This window comes from Erythranthe guttata, chromosome 7 (genome assembly GCF_056151865.1).
Source record: "Erythranthe guttata isolate IM_541 chromosome 7, IM_541, whole genome shotgun sequence".
Taxonomy (NCBI): Eukaryota; Viridiplantae; Streptophyta; class Magnoliopsida; order Lamiales; family Phrymaceae; genus Erythranthe; species Erythranthe guttata.
Window position 1 is genome coordinate 903,249 of NC_142539.1, and position 20,087 is coordinate 923,335.

At 37.2% G+C, this 20,087-nt stretch overlaps 3 protein-coding genes across 3 annotated transcripts; 1 reads left to right on the plus strand and 2 right to left on the minus strand.

Annotated features, from left to right (window-relative positions):
* Window positions 1-309: 309 nt before the first annotated feature.
* Window positions 310-6,149, plus strand: LOC105978133 (cullin-1). Its single transcript, XM_013003552.2, has 20 exons — window positions 310-630; window positions 1,373-1,572; window positions 1,668-1,767; window positions 2,079-2,264; window positions 2,483-2,530; window positions 2,611-2,814; window positions 2,971-3,048; window positions 3,212-3,301; window positions 3,384-3,464; window positions 3,591-3,653; window positions 3,751-3,786; window positions 3,864-3,950; window positions 4,037-4,186; window positions 4,275-4,330; window positions 4,420-4,540; window positions 4,647-4,808; window positions 4,895-5,038; window positions 5,132-5,350; window positions 5,443-5,610; window positions 5,703-6,149. The coding sequence occupies exons 2-20, from the start codon at window positions 1,433-1,435 to the stop codon at window positions 5,802-5,804; spliced, it is 2,235 nt and encodes a 744-aa protein (XP_012859006.1). The 5' UTR covers window positions 310-630; window positions 1,373-1,432; the 3' UTR covers window positions 5,805-6,149.
* Window positions 6,150-8,610: 2,461 nt separating this feature from the next.
* LBO1 (2-oxoglutarate (2OG) and Fe(II)-dependent oxygenase superfamily protein) lies at window positions 8,611-11,461 on the minus strand. The gene is made up of 4 exons (XM_088820538.1): window positions 11,103-11,461; window positions 10,722-10,969; window positions 9,625-9,958; window positions 8,611-9,061 (listed from the first exon to the last, which is right to left on the minus strand). The coding sequence occupies exons 1-4, from the start codon at window positions 11,373-11,375 to the stop codon at window positions 8,810-8,812; spliced, it is 1,107 nt and encodes a 368-aa protein (XP_088676664.1). The 5' UTR covers window positions 11,376-11,461; the 3' UTR covers window positions 8,611-8,809.
* A 5,777-nt stretch (window positions 11,462-17,238) lies between these two features.
* Window positions 17,239-19,995, minus strand: LOC105962649 (protein FAR1-RELATED SEQUENCE 5-like). The gene is made up of 2 exons (XM_012986960.2): window positions 18,133-19,995; window positions 17,239-18,051 (listed from the first exon to the last, which is right to left on the minus strand). Exons 1-2 carry the CDS (start codon window positions 19,993-19,995, stop codon window positions 17,239-17,241), a joined length of 2,676 nt encoding a protein of 891 aa, XP_012842414.2.
* Between the last annotated feature and the right edge of the window lie 92 nt (window positions 19,996-20,087).

The following is a 20,087-nucleotide window of genomic DNA, read 5'->3' on the forward strand; positions in this document are numbered from 1 at the left end:
AAAAACCCCTCATGTTTGCGAATTACAAGTTACAACCACTCTTCAACTATGAATTTTCTTACACGTCCACCCTTGCGGTGTCGAATTTAGTGAATTTTTCTAGATTATGTGAAATATTTTTCAGTTTGTACCTGTTTTACCCAATTCCAGATCCACGTTCTGAAACAACATGATCATAAGATGCGTCTTTTCACTTGTAAATATCAGATTGTGGTGCATTAGAAACTGCATTTTTGCACAAAATGAGTACAAAAAATAGAACATTCCACGGAATCTAGAAGATTTGAGGGTCGACGTGTAAAAAGATTCATAGCTGTAGGGTGATTGTAATTACCCAAACAAGAGGGATTATTTTGTCATTTGACCTTACCTTCGGGATTGACCGTAATTTACCCAAATTTATACGATACTCTAATCGTCTTTTGATACAATCTAGAGGCAGAAAACAGAATTCCAGAAAGTACTGGGGGTCCTAACGCGAATTATAAGAACTTCATTGGAGGATTTGTAATAATATATATATGCTTAGAAAAGGAATTTGTAATAGCTGAAAAAATATAGAGCAAGGAAAACCGAATACGAAAGAAAGGGGTTCACATCTCATCTCTCTCTCTTCTCTCTCTTCTTCAGGTATTCTCTCTCTCTAGGATATTCATATTATCACATACCGTATATCGATTACTGTGTGGTATTTTTTTGATTTTTGTTTCGCGTGCGCATTAAGAGGTAGCCATATACACATGTTTTTTTGCGATCGGTATCGAATTAATCGTATTTTTTGTAAATATGGACCTCGATTTTGAGGTTATTTTAGTTGTTTAGGCTTCAATTGGATTTTGATTCGAATTCGAGGGGTTTCTGGTAGGTTTCTGCTTGTTTTGATGCGATTCTACTTATTTTAGGGTTTTGTCGGTCCATTCTTACGTTTTTGGGTTTTTTTTTTAATTTCCTTTTCTTTTATTTTTTGTATTTTGGGGGTTGTACGGATGGAGGGAGGACGGTGGTTTGGTGGGTTGGGGCGTTTGGTGTTTTATGAGTACATATATTACTTGTTGGTGATAAATTGTGAGCATGATTATTTGTGACTGAACTCTTCTATAGAATTGTTCTGTAAAGAAGTTGTCAACTGGTGCAATTTAAAGTTGACCATGTCCAGATTTTTGGGAGATTTAGTATGGGAAAGTGTTCTAGGATCTGGTGCCAACTTCCCGTTGCAATTTGATTGTGTAATTTTCTATTTGTTACATTAGGTTTCTTGATTTATCGGGCATTATGGTTGATCCTATTGCGTCTAGTTTCTTGATGATTCCTGTAGTATTCCTCTTTTAAGTATTGAGTTTTAATGACCTTTACCTATCCATTTGTTTGTCAGTGGCATGTTTTGAACTGGATTAATTGGTGCCATTGTGTTGATCTTGGACTGCGAGAGAAGATGACTATGCACCAGCGAAATACCATTGAGTTAGACAAAGGATGGGACTTCATGGAAAGAGGGATCGTAAAACTGAAGAATATTCTTGAAGGACTACCCGAGCCTCAATTCAACTCAGAGGACTACATATTGCTCTACACGTATTATTTTAGTACTATATATCATTATCATATGCTTTTGTAGGTTTTTACATTGTTGTCAGTTGTTTCTGACTTCCCTTTATTCTTATTGACAGGACGATTTACAATATGTGTACTCAAAAGCCCCCACATGATTATTCTCAGCAATTGTATGACAAGTACCGAGAAGCTTTTGAAGACTACATTACAAGAACGGTAAGGGTGGGGCAAAATGATTTTATTTACTGGTGTTACATTATTAATATGCTCACGCCAATCTATGTACTCACTATAGTGTTGGTGTGCTCAATTGTGGAATAAATTAATTTTTGATGTGCAACCCCGTTGATGGAGTTCCTTGTTACTATTCTAAATTTTACGGGGTAAACTTAATGTTAGAAACCCACTACCCTATTTTGAATTTAGAAGCATGGTTAATCTGAAATTACTATTTTATCTGTTTAGTTTTTATAAATTGATATATGCTATTTTTCTAGCCTTATTTAACTGCTTTGTTCTTAATTAAGGTTCTGCCTTCCTTGAGGGAGAAACATGACGAGTTCATGTTGAGGGAGCTTGTGAGAAGGTGGTTAAACCATAAAGTCATGGTGCGATGGCTTTCGAGATTCTTTCATTATCTTGATCGATACTTCATAGCTAGAAGGTCACTTCCACCACTTAAAGAAGTTGGTCTGACATGTTTCAGAGACCTGGTAATTGATAGTACCCTACCTTTATATTTATTTTTCTCATTTCACTTACCTTTTCTTTTTTTATAAATAATTTTCACTCTATTTCAAATGTTGTTTTAGCTTAAATTTGAAAAAATATTTCAAATTCAACTTTTTTCTTCCTCGTTTTTATCCTTCAATTTGTCATTTTCAGTTTGGTTTTTGGTTTTTGAATCTTGGAATTTGGAATGCTATTTCAGGTATATCATGAGGTGAATGGGAAAGTGAGGGATGCTGTTATATCCCTGGTATGACAATATTTACCTCTATACCATCCTGATTAATTTTTTCCCTGTTTTGAGGTTTTAATATATGTTTTTCAAACCAGATTGATCAAGAGAGGGAAGGAGAGCAAATAGATCGTGCTTTATTAAAGAATGTCCTAGATATTTTTGTTGAAATTGGAATGGGGCAGATGGAGCAGTATGAGAATGACTTTGAAGAAGCAATGCTCAAGGACACAGCAGCTTACTATTCTCGGAAGGCTTCTAACTGGATCTTAGATGATTCGTGTCCTGACTATATGTTGAAAGTAATTATTTCTGTGGAATTCATAATCCCCAGCCTTTAAAACTCACACATTCTTGTAGAGTCCAACGTAATAAGGAAAAAATGTGGCTATAGTGCTTCTACCCAGACTAATTTTCTAATTGGGTTCAAACTTCTAACTATGTTTCTGAAAATCTAGGCTGAGGAGTGCTTGAAACGAGAGAAAGACAGGGTTTCTCATTATCTTCATTCAAGTAGTGAGACAAAATTGCTCGAGGTTTGTTCTTGCTCTTTAATGATCAATTCGAGATGTGTGTTATGTATTAGCATCCAAGTATTTTATTGTGCTTACACTGCGCACTCTTTATTCACATTAATTTTTTGAGTCAATTTAGACATTTCTCATGTTGTTCTGTTTGATTTGTTTCTGATTCTTATAGAAAGTACAACATGAGCTGTTGTCTGTGTATGCCACCCAACTGTTAGAGAAGGAGCACTCAGGTTGTCACGCTTTGCTTAGGGACGACAAGGTAAATCTCATACTATATGTATTTGGATGATTAGTTTAGATGCCGCAATTGATGCTAAATCCCAGCATTTTTCATCCATTAGGTGGAAGATTTGTCAAGGATGTATAGGCTCTTTTCTAAAGTACCTCGAGGCTTAGAACCTGTTGCAAATATTTATAAGCAGGTTTGTGATAGTTTGCTTTTGCTTGTAAAAATGAGCACCTGTTCAAACATTTATGCTGCTCATACTTTCGGCAAGTTATGTGAATAGTTTTTTTAATGCTGGTATGTAATGGTTTCCCAACTGCAGCATGTTACCGCTGAAGGTACTGCTTTGGTTAAACAAGCAGAAGATGCTGCAAGCAACAAGAAGGTTTGTTTCTAGACATTTTTTTAGTTGGCTGCCAAATGTGTTTAATAAATATATTTTGGCTGTGCATATTTCTGATATCAAGAGGTGTCTTTTACAGGCTGAAAGGAAAGATGTTGTTGGATTACAGGAACAGGTTACCTATTTTGAGTTTCTTGGTTTTCACGTTTTAATCGGTTTAAAATTTTGAAATTAATTCATGTTTGTGTGCAGGTATTTGTCAGAAAAGTGATCGAACTCCATGACAAATTCATGGCATACGTGAATGAGTGTTTTCTAAATCACACGCTTTTTCACAAGGTTAGCGTCATGAAATCTCTTCATGTTTGTTTTAGTCTTGCCACTTATTCCAGCAATAGACGAGTTAAACATTTTTCTATGTATAGGCTCTTAAAGAGGCCTTTGAAATCTTCTGCAACAAGGGTGTTGCTGGAAGTTCTAGTGCTGAACTTCTTGCCACATTTTGTGATAACATTCTCAAAAAGGGCGGCAGTGAAAAATTAAGTGATGAAGCTATTGAAGACACTCTGGAGAAGGTCTGTTTCTCAAACACTTCACTTGGCATTTACATTTATTGGCTATAACATGTTGTAAGTTGTGACTGAGATTTTATATATCTTTCAGGTAGTAAAATTGCTTGCTTACATCAGTGATAAGGACTTGTTTGCTGAATTCTACAGGTGAATTTTCAAACTTAGTGATTGATTTGAGCCTTTAGATGTTACACGGGATTTTTTTGTCTTATTCTTTTTATTGCTGTTGTCGACAGAAAAAAACTTGCACGACGCCTGTTATTTGATAAAAGTGCTAATGATGAGCATGAGAGGAGTATTCTGACAAAGTTGAAGCAGCAATGTGGTGGCCAATTTACGTCTAAGATGGAGGGAATGGTTAGCTCTCATAATGCAACTACCTTCCAAATCAGCAGTTATATATTTAATTTTTTACTTTGGTGCCTGATGTATTTCTTATTTTTATCTTTGTCAACTATTCCAGGTTACAGATTTGACACTGGCAAGGGAAAATCAGACCAGCTTTGAGGAATATCTTAGTAATAATGCAAATGCAAATCCAGGAATTGACTTGACAGTAACTGTTCTCACAACGGGTTTCTGGCCAAGTTACAAGTCCTTTGATCTAAATCTTCCTGCTGAGATGGTATGCTTTATAAAGCGAAATCTTGTTTGTTAAAGACTTGGCCATTTTACCACTAACTTCTCGTTTTTATTTGACTTCTGTTATAGGTCAAGTGTGTTGAAGTATTTAGAGAGTTCTACCAGACAAAAACAAAGCACAGGAAACTTACATGGATATATTCCTTGGGCACTTGTAACATCAATGGAAAGTTCGAACAGAAGACTATTGAGTTAATTGTAACTACTTATCAGGTAATTTGGGAGGATATAGTATTATCTCGTTTAAACGCGATTCTTGCCATTAATATTTTTAGTGATTTCGACTTCAAATTTTTATTTTTCCAGGCTGCGGCTCTACTGCTTTTCAACTCCTCTGATAGATTAAGCTATCAAGAAATCATGACTCAGTTGAACCTATCCGATGATGATGTCGTTAGGCTGCTTCATTCGCTTTCGTGTGCCAAGTATAAGATTTTGAGCAAGGAGCCCAACACCAAAACGATTTCTCCAACTGATGTTTTTGAATTTAATTCAAAATTCACTGACAAAATGAGAAGGATCAAGGTAATTACGGTCACAGACCACAATCTCCTTATGCATGTATTGACCTGTACCATGTTAAATTATGTTGTTTAACTGTTTGATTTTGAACTCAGATCCCTCTTCCCCCTGTGGACGAGAAAAAGAAGGTGATTGAGGATGTTGACAAGGACAGGAGATATGCAATCGATGCCTCGATTGTGCGTATAATGAAGAGTAGGAAAGTCTTGGGCTACCAGCAGTTAGTTATGGAGTGCGTTGAGCAATTGGGGCGTATGTTCAAGGTACCTTCATGATTTTTTATTTATTTATTATTAATTTTTTTAATTCTTGACATTTGCTTATGATGCTGAAATATAACTTTTGAATTCTTTAGCCCGATGTTAAAGCAATCAAGAAGAGGATTGAAGATTTAATCACTCGCGACTATCTAGAAAGGGACAAGGACAACCCCAACTTGTTCAAATACTTGGCCTGATTTCTAAGAAATCGAACGAAAAAAAAGGTGGATTCCATGTCGAGCTCAGAAAACTGTATAGTCTACTGCATGGTTGGTTCATTGACTTTTGAGATGAGAATTTCATGTACATTTTGACCGTTTCTACTTATTGAGGATTAAAAAAAAAAAAAAAAAGATGTAACGACGGTTTCTGAGCTGTGAGACAAAATCCAGCTCCCATCCATTTTCTCTAGCGTTTACGTTTTATTTTCTTGATACTTTGCCGTTTCTTTAGGTTTGGCTTTTTCGAAAAACGTGAAGATTAAGTACAAGTCTGTTTTGCCATTTATCGTATAAACCTTAATATCAGATGCATTGTCTATAGATTCTGTGTATAATTTCGCATGTCTTCTCGTTAATTTTCAATTGCTTATAGTCGGCTCGGCTCTTTAAAAGCTTATATAGCAGGTGAAGCCGAGGAAAGGTGTGTGTGTATAAGGCCTTGTTTGGTCAACCTTTATTTTTATTTTTCAATGTGCTTTATTTGAAACAAAAGTGTATATAGTGGGGGAAAGAGCATAAGACTAGAATCAAAGTACCATCACTCTCAAAATTCAGTTAAAACTGCAATAAGTGACACAAAGTATTAGACAAAGTGTCAATGGTGTTGTCAATTCTTGATATAGGTACTTCCTTTTCTTGAACTAGGCCTTGTTAGCTTTCAGACTTTTTTTCTGTCTTGACTTTTAAGTTCATTTCTTTCGACACTTTGTTAGGTATGTTAAGAATCTTTGACTGCTACCAATGCTCATCAACTGTTTGATAAAATGCTCGAATGATCATAAGAGGCTTCTATACAAGAACATAGAAATATTTTGAGCCCTTTTTACGAAGGATGTCGAATTTCGGTATCTTAAGTTCGTTAGCATCAAAACCCATGTGTTAAAATTTGCACCGAAAGCGTAAAATCCCCTTAACACGTGGAAAAAAACGAGCAATCTAGAAATCATCGTGCCTTGTGTAAGATTGTAGCCATTGTGTGTTGATTGATGGTGGAAATTAATTCCAATTGGAATTTTGAAAACCACTACTTAGTTGCTTGCATCACTAGAAATCTTTGTTCATCATTACATTTTTAATAATTTAAACCGTGTGCTGCGATTATCAAATCTTATTTCGACATCTGCCATGAAATTTAGCAAAAAAGCTTGCTTTTTTATTGTAGTTGTAAGCATTTTCAGACACTATTCCATATTCTTAGGATCATCAAGAATCCTTGACAAGTTGTTTGGACTTAGTGCTGGTTTTTTTTTCCTACTTCAATTATATAAAGCAAGTTGAAGCAGACAAACATGACTATGGTGGGCTCTCTTTCTTCCTCTCCACTTAGAAAAACAGCTCTCCAAAGCACTACTCTCAATGGTAGCCATTGGTTTTCTTTCTTTCTCTATTTACTTTTTTTTAATCAAAAGTATATAAACTAAGAGAAAATCTCGAACGAATCAGATCGAAATTAGCACTTTCAGAAAGAAAAAAAAAAATCTATTCTTTTTCAGCGAAAAACTAATTCTGACTATATTCCAAAAGAAAATCGGAAAACCCAAAACTAAAATTTCACAAATTGGAAAGAATTTTTTTATTCCAAAATCGACTTTTTTTTTTCGGATCGAAATCAGTGGAATTTGAAATTTCCAATTTTGTGGTCACCTATAATATCAAATACACATGATTTTGATACTACAAGTGTAATTTTTTTAAAATCGGATCGACAAGATTTCCAATTCCATTCCCAAAAAAAATCGAGAATCAGAAATCGGAATCTAATATGTGTTCCAATTTCAATTTATTTTCTTTCTTGTCCCATTTTGTAATGCAAAACATGGGGTAGTGAATGGTGATGATTCTTGATTTCCCTTCATGATTACATACACTCTACTTTCCAAAAGTGGAATCTAATTAAGGGGCAATAGTGAAAGTGTGAGTGTCTCTGTTGGAATCTTACATACCAGCCGTTTATTGTGTTTTTGACCTAAATCAAAGTTTATGAGGTTTGTGTAATTTTTCAAAGTTAAGGTGTGCAAGTCTAATTACACCTAACTTCAGGTAAAATTATATTCTAGTTTTTGAGTATGTACTGCTCCGAGACTCTGTCAACTGTGGGTCAAATGCTGCCGTACAGTCTAACTTTGACCCTCTGGTGGTACATTCACCGACTGCTATTGACTTGAGTCTTATTTATACGAGAAGGTCAGAGTGGAGGCTTTTAAGACACAGATAAATGATCTGAACTTGACATAAACCCTAAATCTCCTTATGTGTGAGATTTGAGACTGTTTGGTGAGTGTGTGAGCTTGTGTGTCTGAATTTGTGCTTTCCAATGTGAGCTTCTTCGTGAATTTGTGAGAGAGTGAGTGAGAGAGATAAGAAATTGATTCTTCTGTGGTACTCTAATAGTGTTGGTGGATTCCCTTTGATGTGTATTTCAAACTCTAGAAGACGAAAAAAGAGGCGGAGAAAGAAATGTAGGATTTCAAATGAGAGAAAGAGTGAATATGATCACATAACTTCAATCTAACGGATAAGATCAGTTACAGATCGTTCCATTAACTTGAGCTCATAAATACGCAATTGAGCTTCTCTAATAGTGGACAAACTTGGAATAAACGAGCTTCGTTAGCCTATCGATTCATTTGGACCAAAAACACAACACCTACAACAAAAGTGAGAACTTCGATTGGAATCTTACATATGACTATATATGAACGAGCCCTTGATTGATTAATGAATTAAGCACTCGCAATTGAAAATCATAATTAAAAAAAAAAGTGTCACATATGCCCATCAATTATTGAACACCAACAAACTTAATTTAAATATTAAACATATATATAATACAACAAATTTCCAAAGTATATATACATCATATAGACAAAGTCCTAAGAAAGCCACTTAATTACTAGATGTTACACAACCCTAATACAAAGTTTTACATAAGTAGAAACAACATTAATCTATTATTATTAATTATTTATTTATTAATAAAATCAATTAATAATCTTGGCAAATTCAAGAGTTTTCTTGCCCTGAAGTTTGTTAGTGACATAGTGTTTGCTGTATTCACCATGATTGTATCTTCTATACTTGCATGGATTGTTGTGATTGTCAACAAGCTCTGCTATTGGTCCAAGTTCAATTTCATAACTTGGTGCATAAAATGTTACAATTGATAATCTATCTTTTTCCTTGTGTGTCACTGCTCTATGCTCCACACTCTTGTATCTCCCATTTGTTAGTACCTTTTTTTATTTTCCCAAAACAAAAATAAAAAATCATTAGAAAAAATGAAGAAAAAAAACCATGAAAAAGAAAATTCTAGATTGATATACCAAGTGGTGGAGTCAGCATTTAATACGAGTAGATGTGGAAATCGGAGGGAATGGATCAGAATTAACACTTTCGGAAGTTGAAAACTTAATTTCAATTCCGTATAAGAAACGGGAAATCAGAATTTTGAAAATTGGAATAGATAAACTTGTTCCAAAATCAGAATTTTCGATGAAATTCAGAAAATTCCTATTTTTAGTAACCGAAAATGTAAAATAAGTAATAATTTTGATATTATATGTGTCCTTTTCGGAAGAAAAAACCCGGAAATTTTCCGAAAAATAAAATTGGATCGGAAATCAGAATCACGTGTGTATATATATATATATATATATATACCAATCCCAATCCGAAAAAAAATAGGAACTCGAATTTCAGAATGGAAAATATTGTTCCGAAATAAAAAAAATTGAAAATCGAAAATATCTTTCCAATTTTACCCCCGAAAAATACGAAAAATAAAATAAATTTATACCTCAATAGTATCACCAATGTTGATGACAAGAGCATTGGGAATGGGGTGAACAGGTATCCAAACATCATCTTTCAATATCTGAAGGCCAACAGAATTACAACTGCCTTTGCCTTGCTGTAAAACTGTAAGGGCACTTCCGTCAGAATGTGGGCTTAATCCCAACACAAGATCCGGTCTTGGACACGCTGGATAGTAGTTCATTCTCACTGCTTGTACGGCTACGCCGAACATTTCCTCGAATACGTCGTCGTTTAGGCTCAGTGTCGTTGCTATGTATTTCAGCAGATTCTTGCATAGCTTCCTTATTTCTCGAGAGTACACTTCCACCGTCTCACTGCCAAAAATTAAAAAAATTATCGACTTGAATTACCGATTTTGCCCTCTAGTGGCGTAGCTAGTATAGGGGTAGCTAGTATAGGGCAGTGGGGGGCCATGACCCCCGAACGAGTATTAGAAGTTTTGACTTGTGTTTTGACCATGTAGTGACAAAATTGTGGCCATTGTGGTCACTACTCACTAATAGAATGTGTTACATGTGCTTCTGCGACTTTTGGACTGAAATGACAAAAATGCCCTTTAGTGACATATTTGTTACTTTTTAAATTGAAGTAGAAAACGAAAAAGTGCTAGCTAGAAAAACGTAAGATATGTACGAGAGTTTATGCCGATAAAAATAACACGACGCGATTTATAAGAAAAAGAAAAAAGTGATAGAAAAGCGAGAAAATAGTGGCTCCACGTGGGACCCACTAACCGAATATGTTGTTACTCGATCTGCAATTTTGGACTGAAATGACACAAATGCCCTTTTAATAACACGTTTGTTACTTTTTCTGCGATTTTTAAATTGAAGTAGAACACGAAAAAAGGATATATATACATGAGTTTATACCGATAAAAATAACACGACGCAATATTTAGGGAAAAAAAAACACGCTTACACACACAGACTGATTGAAAAGCGAATAAATTAATAGTGGCTCCACCGCCGCCGCCGCCACGTGGGACCCACTAATCGAAAACGTCCCGCAAAATTGGAAAGTGAAATGACAAAAATGCCCTTGAGAAGATGAATTGATGATTAGTAGTAGTAGTACCTGAAATCAGAGGGTTTGGAAGGCCAGAGAATAGGGTTGCGGAGAAAGTGGGGTTCGACACCGAGAGCAAACATATTACACCAATCCAACTTCTGATCCTCGGAGAAAACGAAAGCTTGACCGTAACCTTGTACGGTTCCGGGCATCATCGGATACTTTTGTTTCTCCTCTAATGGCATCATGAAGAACTCCATCGCCACCTTCTCTGCTCTCTCCAACACCTCTTCTTCTATCCCATGATTTATCACCTGCCACCCATGCATTCACCCATAAGAGAGAGAGAGAGAGAGAGAGAGAGAGAGAGAGAGAGAGAGAGAGAGAGAGAGAGAGAGAGAGAGAGAGAGAGAGAGAGAGAGAGAGAGAGAGAGAGATGTTATGTACCTGGAAGAAGCCCCATTCTTGACAAGCAGTGATGAGGTTGAGGAACTCATCTTTGCTGCCATCGGCAAGCTGGGATAAATCAATCACGGGTATGTTGAGGTTTGTTGCAGGATTATAATCATGTGATGAGGGATTGATAGATTTATCAAGGGTTGGCCTTTCTTTTGTGTCACGGATAAATCTATCAGGGATTTCTGACGGTTTTGCCCTTTTCAGTTCTTGCACATCATCTATGTGCCCAACTTTTATTCCACAACTTTGAATTGGCGCCATTTTTTTATATTTTAAAATTTCTTTTGAATGTTTTGAGAAATGTTATTTGCTGCTTTAATTTTGTTTGGTGTTTTTAGGACTGTATATATCTGTATTTATAGATGGAAGAATTAACCAGTATTTTTTTGTGGGGGTGGGGGTGGGGGTGGGGGTGGGGGTAGGGGGTTTTTTGCAATTAATTATAAGTATCTAGTCAAGAATAATTGTTGTAATAAAATCTTAGTATTCCCATGATAAACAAATTAAATTATATTCTCTCTCAACTTTTATATATAGATGGTTCTTTATAAACTTATTAATAATATTAGATAATTAATCTCTCTTTACTTTTTAATCATGCATGTAATCTTTCTTGTTAATAGTCAATCCCCTAACCAAATCCTAGGCTTTATTACATCACCAAATCTCAATAATTAACCCCCTTAATTAATCACGCTGCCTTAGCTAGATGCTACACTTGGTGAAAACATCTGGTCAATTTTAATTACATTCAATTTACACACGATATACCACGTGTGTATATGTAAATAGGGGTAAAGTCCGACTCATTGAAGTTCACGGAGTATAGCATAGATAACTCGATTTTAAGTAACTCGTTCTAAATTACTAAAAGACGAAGTTCGAGTCAGAAATATTCGACTCGAATGGATTCGAACCGCAGATTTATGTTTCGGTCAAGCATCACTTTGACTAAAGCCAAACTTGGTGGTACTCATGATTGGTGCATTAGAGCAATAATGAATGGTGAGGAGTGGTTTTTGAGTGGAATATAATATATAAATCAATCAATAAGGAATCTAACAAATATTATTGTAAGTACATTTGGTTGTCTCTTGTGATATTTTGAGAGCAAATTAATGTGGGCATGGTTTTTGTGTAGGGGCCTATGTTTAAATATTTTCCATTTTGCAAATGTATTATGTATGTCATCATCTTCCTATTCACAATTCACACACACACACACACACACAGTAAACAAGCTTCAATTATTAGTTCCAATACCAAATCATGCAAAACAAATTGAAATAGTGTATGGAGATTCTTTCATTCATATATTCTTTTATTGACTGCATTTCATCATGGTTTTTTTCCACCAATTGGAAAATAATAAGATTTAAATTTATTTTTGATATTTCGGGTTTTCGGGTACTCACTTTGTAAAAAAATGTTTTATCGATATAAATACGAAGGAAAGAATGAATACAGAGAAGATAGAAGGCTAGATACAAACGATATATAGTAACTTTGATACGTGGAGTTGTAGTTTATCTTCAATGACTCCGTCGCTTCACACAGTCTAGTTCTTTGTTCAGAATTTACAGATGGAAGTAGCACCAACAGGTTTCAGTGCACATAGACTGAAAAATCATAGATATACCTCCATTCACTATCGAGTTGACTCACCAACACATGCACAGTCAACCAGTCACCAAAACCCAGTGTTTCACTCATAAATGTTCAATCTACTCACATAAGACAAAAGATGGTTTGAATTTGAGAGGAGTGTGTTGCTCTTGCCTCTATATCTAACAGCAGTATAAATAGCCACAAAGGCAACTGTCTGTAGCATTATTATCGACGAAATTGTAAATATGTCGTCGGAAAAAGACAAGGGATGACGAGAAATTAGGGTTGAGAGGATGTTTTGAATAACCGAATGAACGATCAAGATCAATCAAGAGAGAGATTAGGGTTTAAGGCATGGTCAAGATCACTTATGTTGTTGGTTGGCACCACAATGATTTTCACATAATTTAACTAAAATTGGAGGGTCCCAACAAAATATAGAATATTCATTGATTCTTCAATTATTTAGTAATTTTATTTTTGTCAATTATATGTTTAGTTTGTAGCCTTTGATAGTGCATCACAGAGTTAGGCTGCAAAAAACAATTATATTTGGAAATGGACCAACCTGCCCATACATACTTTTCAGGGGTCAAAAAGTGTATTTTAGACTTTCTTCGGACCAAGAATATAATAAAGGCAATGAATAACTTTCTTCACAACATTTAACGTACCTAAAATTTCCATTTTTTTTATAATTTTTACATGACAGCAGAATTTAAAAGAAAAATTAAATTAAATAAAATATATATATATATATATATATATATATAGGGGGCAACTATTTTGAATACTAATTTTTGCTTAGTTGAATACTACCTAGTTGAAAACCACAATTGAGTACATATTTATAAGTTTTTTCTTACTTTAATACCAAAATAAAAATAAAAGTACAAAAATACCCTTTCATACAAAATACTAATTACATCAATTTTTCTTTGAAATTACCTATTTGAAAACCAAATAAAAAAAAAGAAAAAAAAAATTCAAACACAAAAAACCTCCCTCCGTCCACCTCCCTCCGTCCACGCCGCCCGACGCCGCCGCCGCCGCTCCAACCATCGCCGCCGCCGGACGCCGACGCCAAACACCGCCGAACGCCGCCCAACGTCGCCCAAAGCCGCCGCCGTCGTCGTCTTCGAATAGTAAGTTATAGTTGTTTCGATTTTTTTTTCTTTAATATTTATTTAAGATTTGATTGTTTGATATGGGTAATTAGGATTTGGTTGTTTTAGGTTAGAATGATCGTTAATTAGTAATGGGTGCATCTGATTTCAGTCGATTTGAGCATTGATTTGAGATTCGTGGGTCGGTTCTTCGTTCACCATTTTCGACCTGTATATGTCGATTTTCGATGAATTTTCGACAGGTTGATGTCGAAAATTCATCCAAAATCGACATGTAGATGTCGAAAATGGTGAAAGTGTTGAATTTGGATTTTGGTAATTTTCGACAGCTACCTGTCGAAAATGGGTTGCATTTTCGACAGCAACTTGTCGAAAATGGGTTGAATTTTCGACAGGTACCTGTCGAAAATGCAACCCATTTTCGACAAGGACCTGTCGAAAATTCAACCCATTTTCGACAAGTTGCTGTCGAATTTGAACTGTGAATTTTTTTTTTTTATTTTTTTATTTTTTTTATTTTTTTTTATTTGCTTGTGTTTATATTATGTATATTAATTTTTATTTGTGTGTTATTTTGCAGTGGAAGAACCACGTGAACCTCGTATACCTCCGACTGTCTCGAACCGTAAGAAGAGGAAGGAATTATCCGATAGAGGCAAGGGCATAGCAGTCACGACCAAGAAAAAGACCACGACCAAGAAGAAGTCTGGAGAGGGTTCTTCGTCAACGAATCCGGTGCCGGCTCTACCTTCGACTGTAGAAGTTGGTGATTCGAGCAACGAACCGGTCCGAGGTCCCGAGATACCGGAATTGTACACAAAATTTGATAAGCACATTGCTTATCATATTGTGAACGGAGGGCCAGATCGTTCGGAGCGCGGCTCAGAATTTCGAATACGAAATCACACAGGAACTTTGAAAGGTTGGGAGCCGGCGCCGTTTATTACAGAGGTAGTACAAAGATGTGGTTTAATGTCAGTTGTACAGGCATCGTACAACACTGTGGACGGCCATCTACTTAGAGCCTTCGTAGAGAGATGGCAGCCAGCTACCAACACATTTCACTTACCTGTTGGAGAGATGACCATCACACTTGACGATGTGAGTACGTTGGTCGGTTTGCCAGTTGTTGGGCGTACCGTATCTTGCGAGCGTTTGGTCCGTGATTCCAAAACGATCCCCAGTACTTTGATGTTCGAGTTGCTAGGTGAGTACCCGGACGATGTAAACAAGAAGAAAGCGGTCAAGTTGGAATGGTTGAAGGCTAAATTTAGCAAAGTGACCATGAGAGATAGTGTGGAGAAGAGGACATACGCCATTCGGGCGTATTTGTTATTTTTGCTCGGGTGTACTATACTGTGCGACAAGACAGGCAACATGGTAAGCGTTGAGTACCTAAATCTTGTATCTGATTTGGATCGGATCGGCGAGTATGCTTGGGGCACTGCATGTCTTTGCCGGTTGTACGATGAGCTTTCCTCAGCCTCACAAAAATCAACGAACTCGATGGCTGGCTGGCTGACGCTCTTTCAGTCATGGATTTACGAGCACTTTTCTTATTTGGGGGGTGGCACATTGAAGACGGAATTCGAGGGGCCATTAGCGAGCCGATGGGAGCCTCAGTCAAAGACTACTTCAACGCCTGAACGAGCGTCGTACCTGCGATCTCGATTAGATGATTTGATCCCCGATCAGGTAACATACCAGTTTAATAATTTGTTATTACTACTTAAGTAGGTTTTTACATCTAATTTTTTATTTATTTTACTAGGTTTTATGGTCACCGTATACGGCTATTCGTGATCGTTTCCCGATGCCAGATTCTGCTTGGTTTAGTGGGATGATATGTTGCATGGACCACTTCGAGGCATATCATCCGGACAGAGTGTTGAGGCAGTTCAACCGGGTGCAAATCATTCCAGGTCGTGCATACATGTCAAAAGATATGTACAAAGCTCTAGTTAGCAAAGGTCGACCGGTCCAGAACTCAATTTTCGTTGCGTACGGCGAACGATTCTCTGATCGGTGGGAGGAGTATTGTCTGGACGAGGAGTCGAGGTCCGTTGAAATTGAACTCGGGGAGGCGGACACTTCGCCGGACTACATGAATTGGTTCCGACCCAGATGCATGTTACAACTGAGTAGGCATGGAGCCCATCCACCTCGACCCCAGGCGGATCGACCTCGACCCCATGAAGCTCGTCCAGAGGGTGGTACCGATAAGGAGGTCCAACTTTCACAAATTTTGGAGTTGGTGAAGGGTACACTTAGCGAGGTGCGGGGACTTGCGCCATCCGACGCTCATACGGTCATGTGGGGGACCCTAAATGATATTGTCAGATTGATCGAGCCGGATGCCCCACTTCCACCTCCTTCGAGCTCGTCGGATGCCCCACCACCACCTCCAGGTAGCTCGATAGGGCCAAATCCACCGCCATCGAGCTCGTCCGATGCCCCACAGGCGGTTGTGAAACGCGTGTTTAGTAGGAAGAAAAAAACACAGGATTAGTCTTGTATTTTTTTAGATGGATGTTGTTTGATAGATTTTATTTGTTTTACTTGTTTTTTAATTTAGTTTTATATGGATTTTGGCTGTTTTAAATGAAAATATTTTTGATAATTTTTAATTTTTTTTTGTCCAAAAACACTTAGAATATGTTTTTTATCTTACATTGCAATATATTTGGGGTTAATTTAAAAAAAAAAAAAAAATTTGCAATTTTTTCAAAAAAAAAAAAAAAATTGTATACAGCTCAAATTCGACAGCTAGCTGTCGAATTACACACAGTAATTCGACAGCTAGCTGTCGAATTTGAGCTGTATCAATTTTTTTTTTTTTTTTGAAAAAATTGCAAATTTATTTTTTTTTGTCCAAAAACACTTAGAATATGTTTTTTATCTTACATTGCAATATATTTGGGGTTAATTTAAAAAAAAAAAAAATTTGCAATTTTTTCAAAAAAAAAAAAAAATGTATACAGCTCAAATTCGACAGCTAGCTGTCGAATTACAAACTCTGAATACTAGATATGACCTCAAAATAACAGGGGTCAAGGTCGGCCAGTGAGACGATGGGGGATAAGCTTCATCGTCGAGAGGGAAACAGCCCGGATCACCAGCTAAGGCCCCTAAATGATCGCTCAGTGATAAAGGAGGTAGGGGTGCAGAGACAGCCAGGAGGTTTGCCTAGAAGCAGCCACCCCACAGTAATTCGACAGCTAGCTGTCGAATTTGAGCTGTATCAATTTTTTTTTTTTTTGAAAAAATTGCAAATATATTTAGATGTGTTTTTTATGTTACATTGCAATATATTTGGGGTTAAAAAAAAAACATAGTTTTTTCAAATAAAAACCCAACACTTAATAACATTGAAAGTAGCACCAGTAACTTTACATATTTTTGTTGGGAGAACTATCACCATTATCTGATATAGTAATAATCTCGAAACTCTCTCGCGTGGCAACATTTTGACCTATTAATTCTCGAAATGCTGTAATCCGACCATCCATTTCTGCAGGCTTCCAACCATCAGCTTTAGGATCATGACATCGGTACCAATAATCGGCGATAGGAGGTATAGGACAATTCTTGTTCAAGACAACATGCACGAAGTGACAGTTGTCGACGAATGCCATACCGTGCTCTTGTCTCTCGCTGAAAAGCTTTGGATCGCTCGATAGGGGAAGGAACGTGAGACACTGATACTTGGATAAGTAGACAAGCACAATATTGTATGTTGAAGCAATTACATGACCCATATTTGGAAAAGACATCCAATGATCACGAGTTGCAGGAACATCCCAGTTACTCACAATAGCTTGCATGCTTCTAACGGTTTCTTCGCCACGGTGCATGGTCGTGTAAGTGGAAAAATTAGAAGTCAACTCCCGTAGCATGTCATCTCGCACTCGACCCCATTCATCTTCTCCAAATCCCATCATAGAGGCAACTGCCCGAAACCCACAGTGTCCATCTGAACCGACATTGATGATTTCTCGAACGTGCATACGAAATCGTGGATGGATCGTGTCAATGTACTTATTCTTGCCGATCAAACCTGGTGGCAATCCCACATCTGCATCTTCAAATAATGGTTTGAACGACTCTTGCGTCGGTATAGTGCTTTTTCCTGACTCTTGAGTTGGTATAGTGTTGAAAGAATCATTCGAATGCCCTCGTAATCTCATCAGTACAGGTATAAGCTGCAGTATATTACACTTCATTACTCAGCACAATTATAAAATACAACTTCAATGAAATGAGACGATAGTAGCGACATTTACCTTTGGAGAACAACTAGCTTGCTTCGATTTTTTTTTCTTCGGCTCCACATACTCAAAATGTGATTTGTCCCGAGTGCTTGATTTGTCTTTCCTACTTTTTGCCGGTCGACCTTTGCTAACAACTTTTTCACTTGGCTCCGTTAGGTTAGTCTTCCCTGGGTGGGTAAAATGTCTCAAATGGTTGCGCAATCGAGTTTTTGCATCGAGATCGGCACATTCAAAGAGCTTCTGGTATTCCGATAATTCTTCGTCGATGGTTGGTAGGATGACTTGGCCTGTGGTCGCGACGGGCTCCATACTCATGTGTTTCCAATACGAGCCTATTAACTCAAGTGGGATAGGACATTTGTTCACAACAACATACTCATGAAGTTCATGGCGACATGGTAGACTGTGGGTTGTTCGGATGGCGCAACTACAACCCATATCGCTCGGTTGCAATAGTTTCGCATTGTCCACCTCAACTTTGAGTAGTTGCAGAGCATATTTTGAGATACTTCCACGAAGCTCATTGTATATCAACGTTTTGAAAGTGTGCTCGTAAGTATTTTTACTTACTTCAAAGGAAGCCTTGATGTCATTGTGTTGTTCGACAATTTGATTGTGGACTTTTGTATACAAATCCACAAATGTGCCAGTTGAATTACGCACATCCCTTTTCATTCGTCCGTGTGCCCCCTCCACCCTATTAGAAGTGTACGTTCCAAAATGAGTATACTTATTTGTCCACACCGATACAAGTCTCTCCTTGTACGGATCCAACCATGAATTAGCTACATACTCTATAGCCGGGAGATAACCCATAAATGTTCTTTTCAAATCCTCCCAATCCTCATTGAACTCCTCTATGGTATTTCTTTCAATAAGAGCCGAAAAACTCGACTGAAATTGCTTCCATTTGGTGATGTCCTTTGGGAACAATTTCTTACAATTGGCCACTATATTCTTGTTCACATGCCACCGACACAGCAAGTGATGACTCGATGGATACACATTGGCCACTGCTTTCATTAAACCCAAATCTCGATCTGTTACAATGCAATTAGGCCGAGGACAACTGCTCATGGCCTCCTTCAAACAACGCAACGCCCATTCAAAATTTTCCGTCTTTTCGTGGTCCAAGTAGGCAAAGGCAATTGAGAACGTCTTGTTGGTACAAGTAAAACCCACAATCTCAAGAAATGGGAGTCCGTAACGATTGGTCTTGTACGTGCAATCGATGACGAATACGTACGGATACGACTGTGCCAACTTAATGCATTTCGGGTGGATCCAAAACAAGTCGGTAATCGCATTCAACTCGTTCGATCTATGGTACGAGAGGTATTCATCTTCTTTCAACTTGACGAACAATGATTGCAATTGAGATCTCCCATCCAATTCACTGAAATTTAACTTAGAGATAGTATTGTAAACTGTCTTCATACCAGTTACATTAGACGGGTCCTTTTGCTTCAATGCTCTTAGAATTGCCCTTGGTTTCACCATTGCTTTCTTCATAGTGTGAACCAAGGAAACATCCTCCTTTGATAATCTTCCGGCATAAGAGTGTCCGTGCAAGTTTTCGAATAAGTTGTGGTTGTGAATACCACAACTAACATCCAATTTCCACTCAGCCTTTTCATCATCCTTGTGTTCTCTTGTCCCCTTCAATTTAAACGGACAATTGCATTTCTTTGAACCGGTGCTCCTTTTTCCCGGTCTTTGATCATCTTCACCTGGTACCTTCTTGCCAACATAATGGCCCCCACGCTCACAACGAACAATCACATACGGTGTCCTACGTCCTCTATCCCCGTCACTCGAACCCCCAATCATTAACACCATTCCAATTCTTTTACATACTTCACGAACCCATGCCATTAAAGCTTCTTTTGTTGGGAATTTTTCTGACGTGGTAAATGAATGGGTGCAATCGATCTACACAAAAGTGTCGAAAATATAAGACAAGTAAA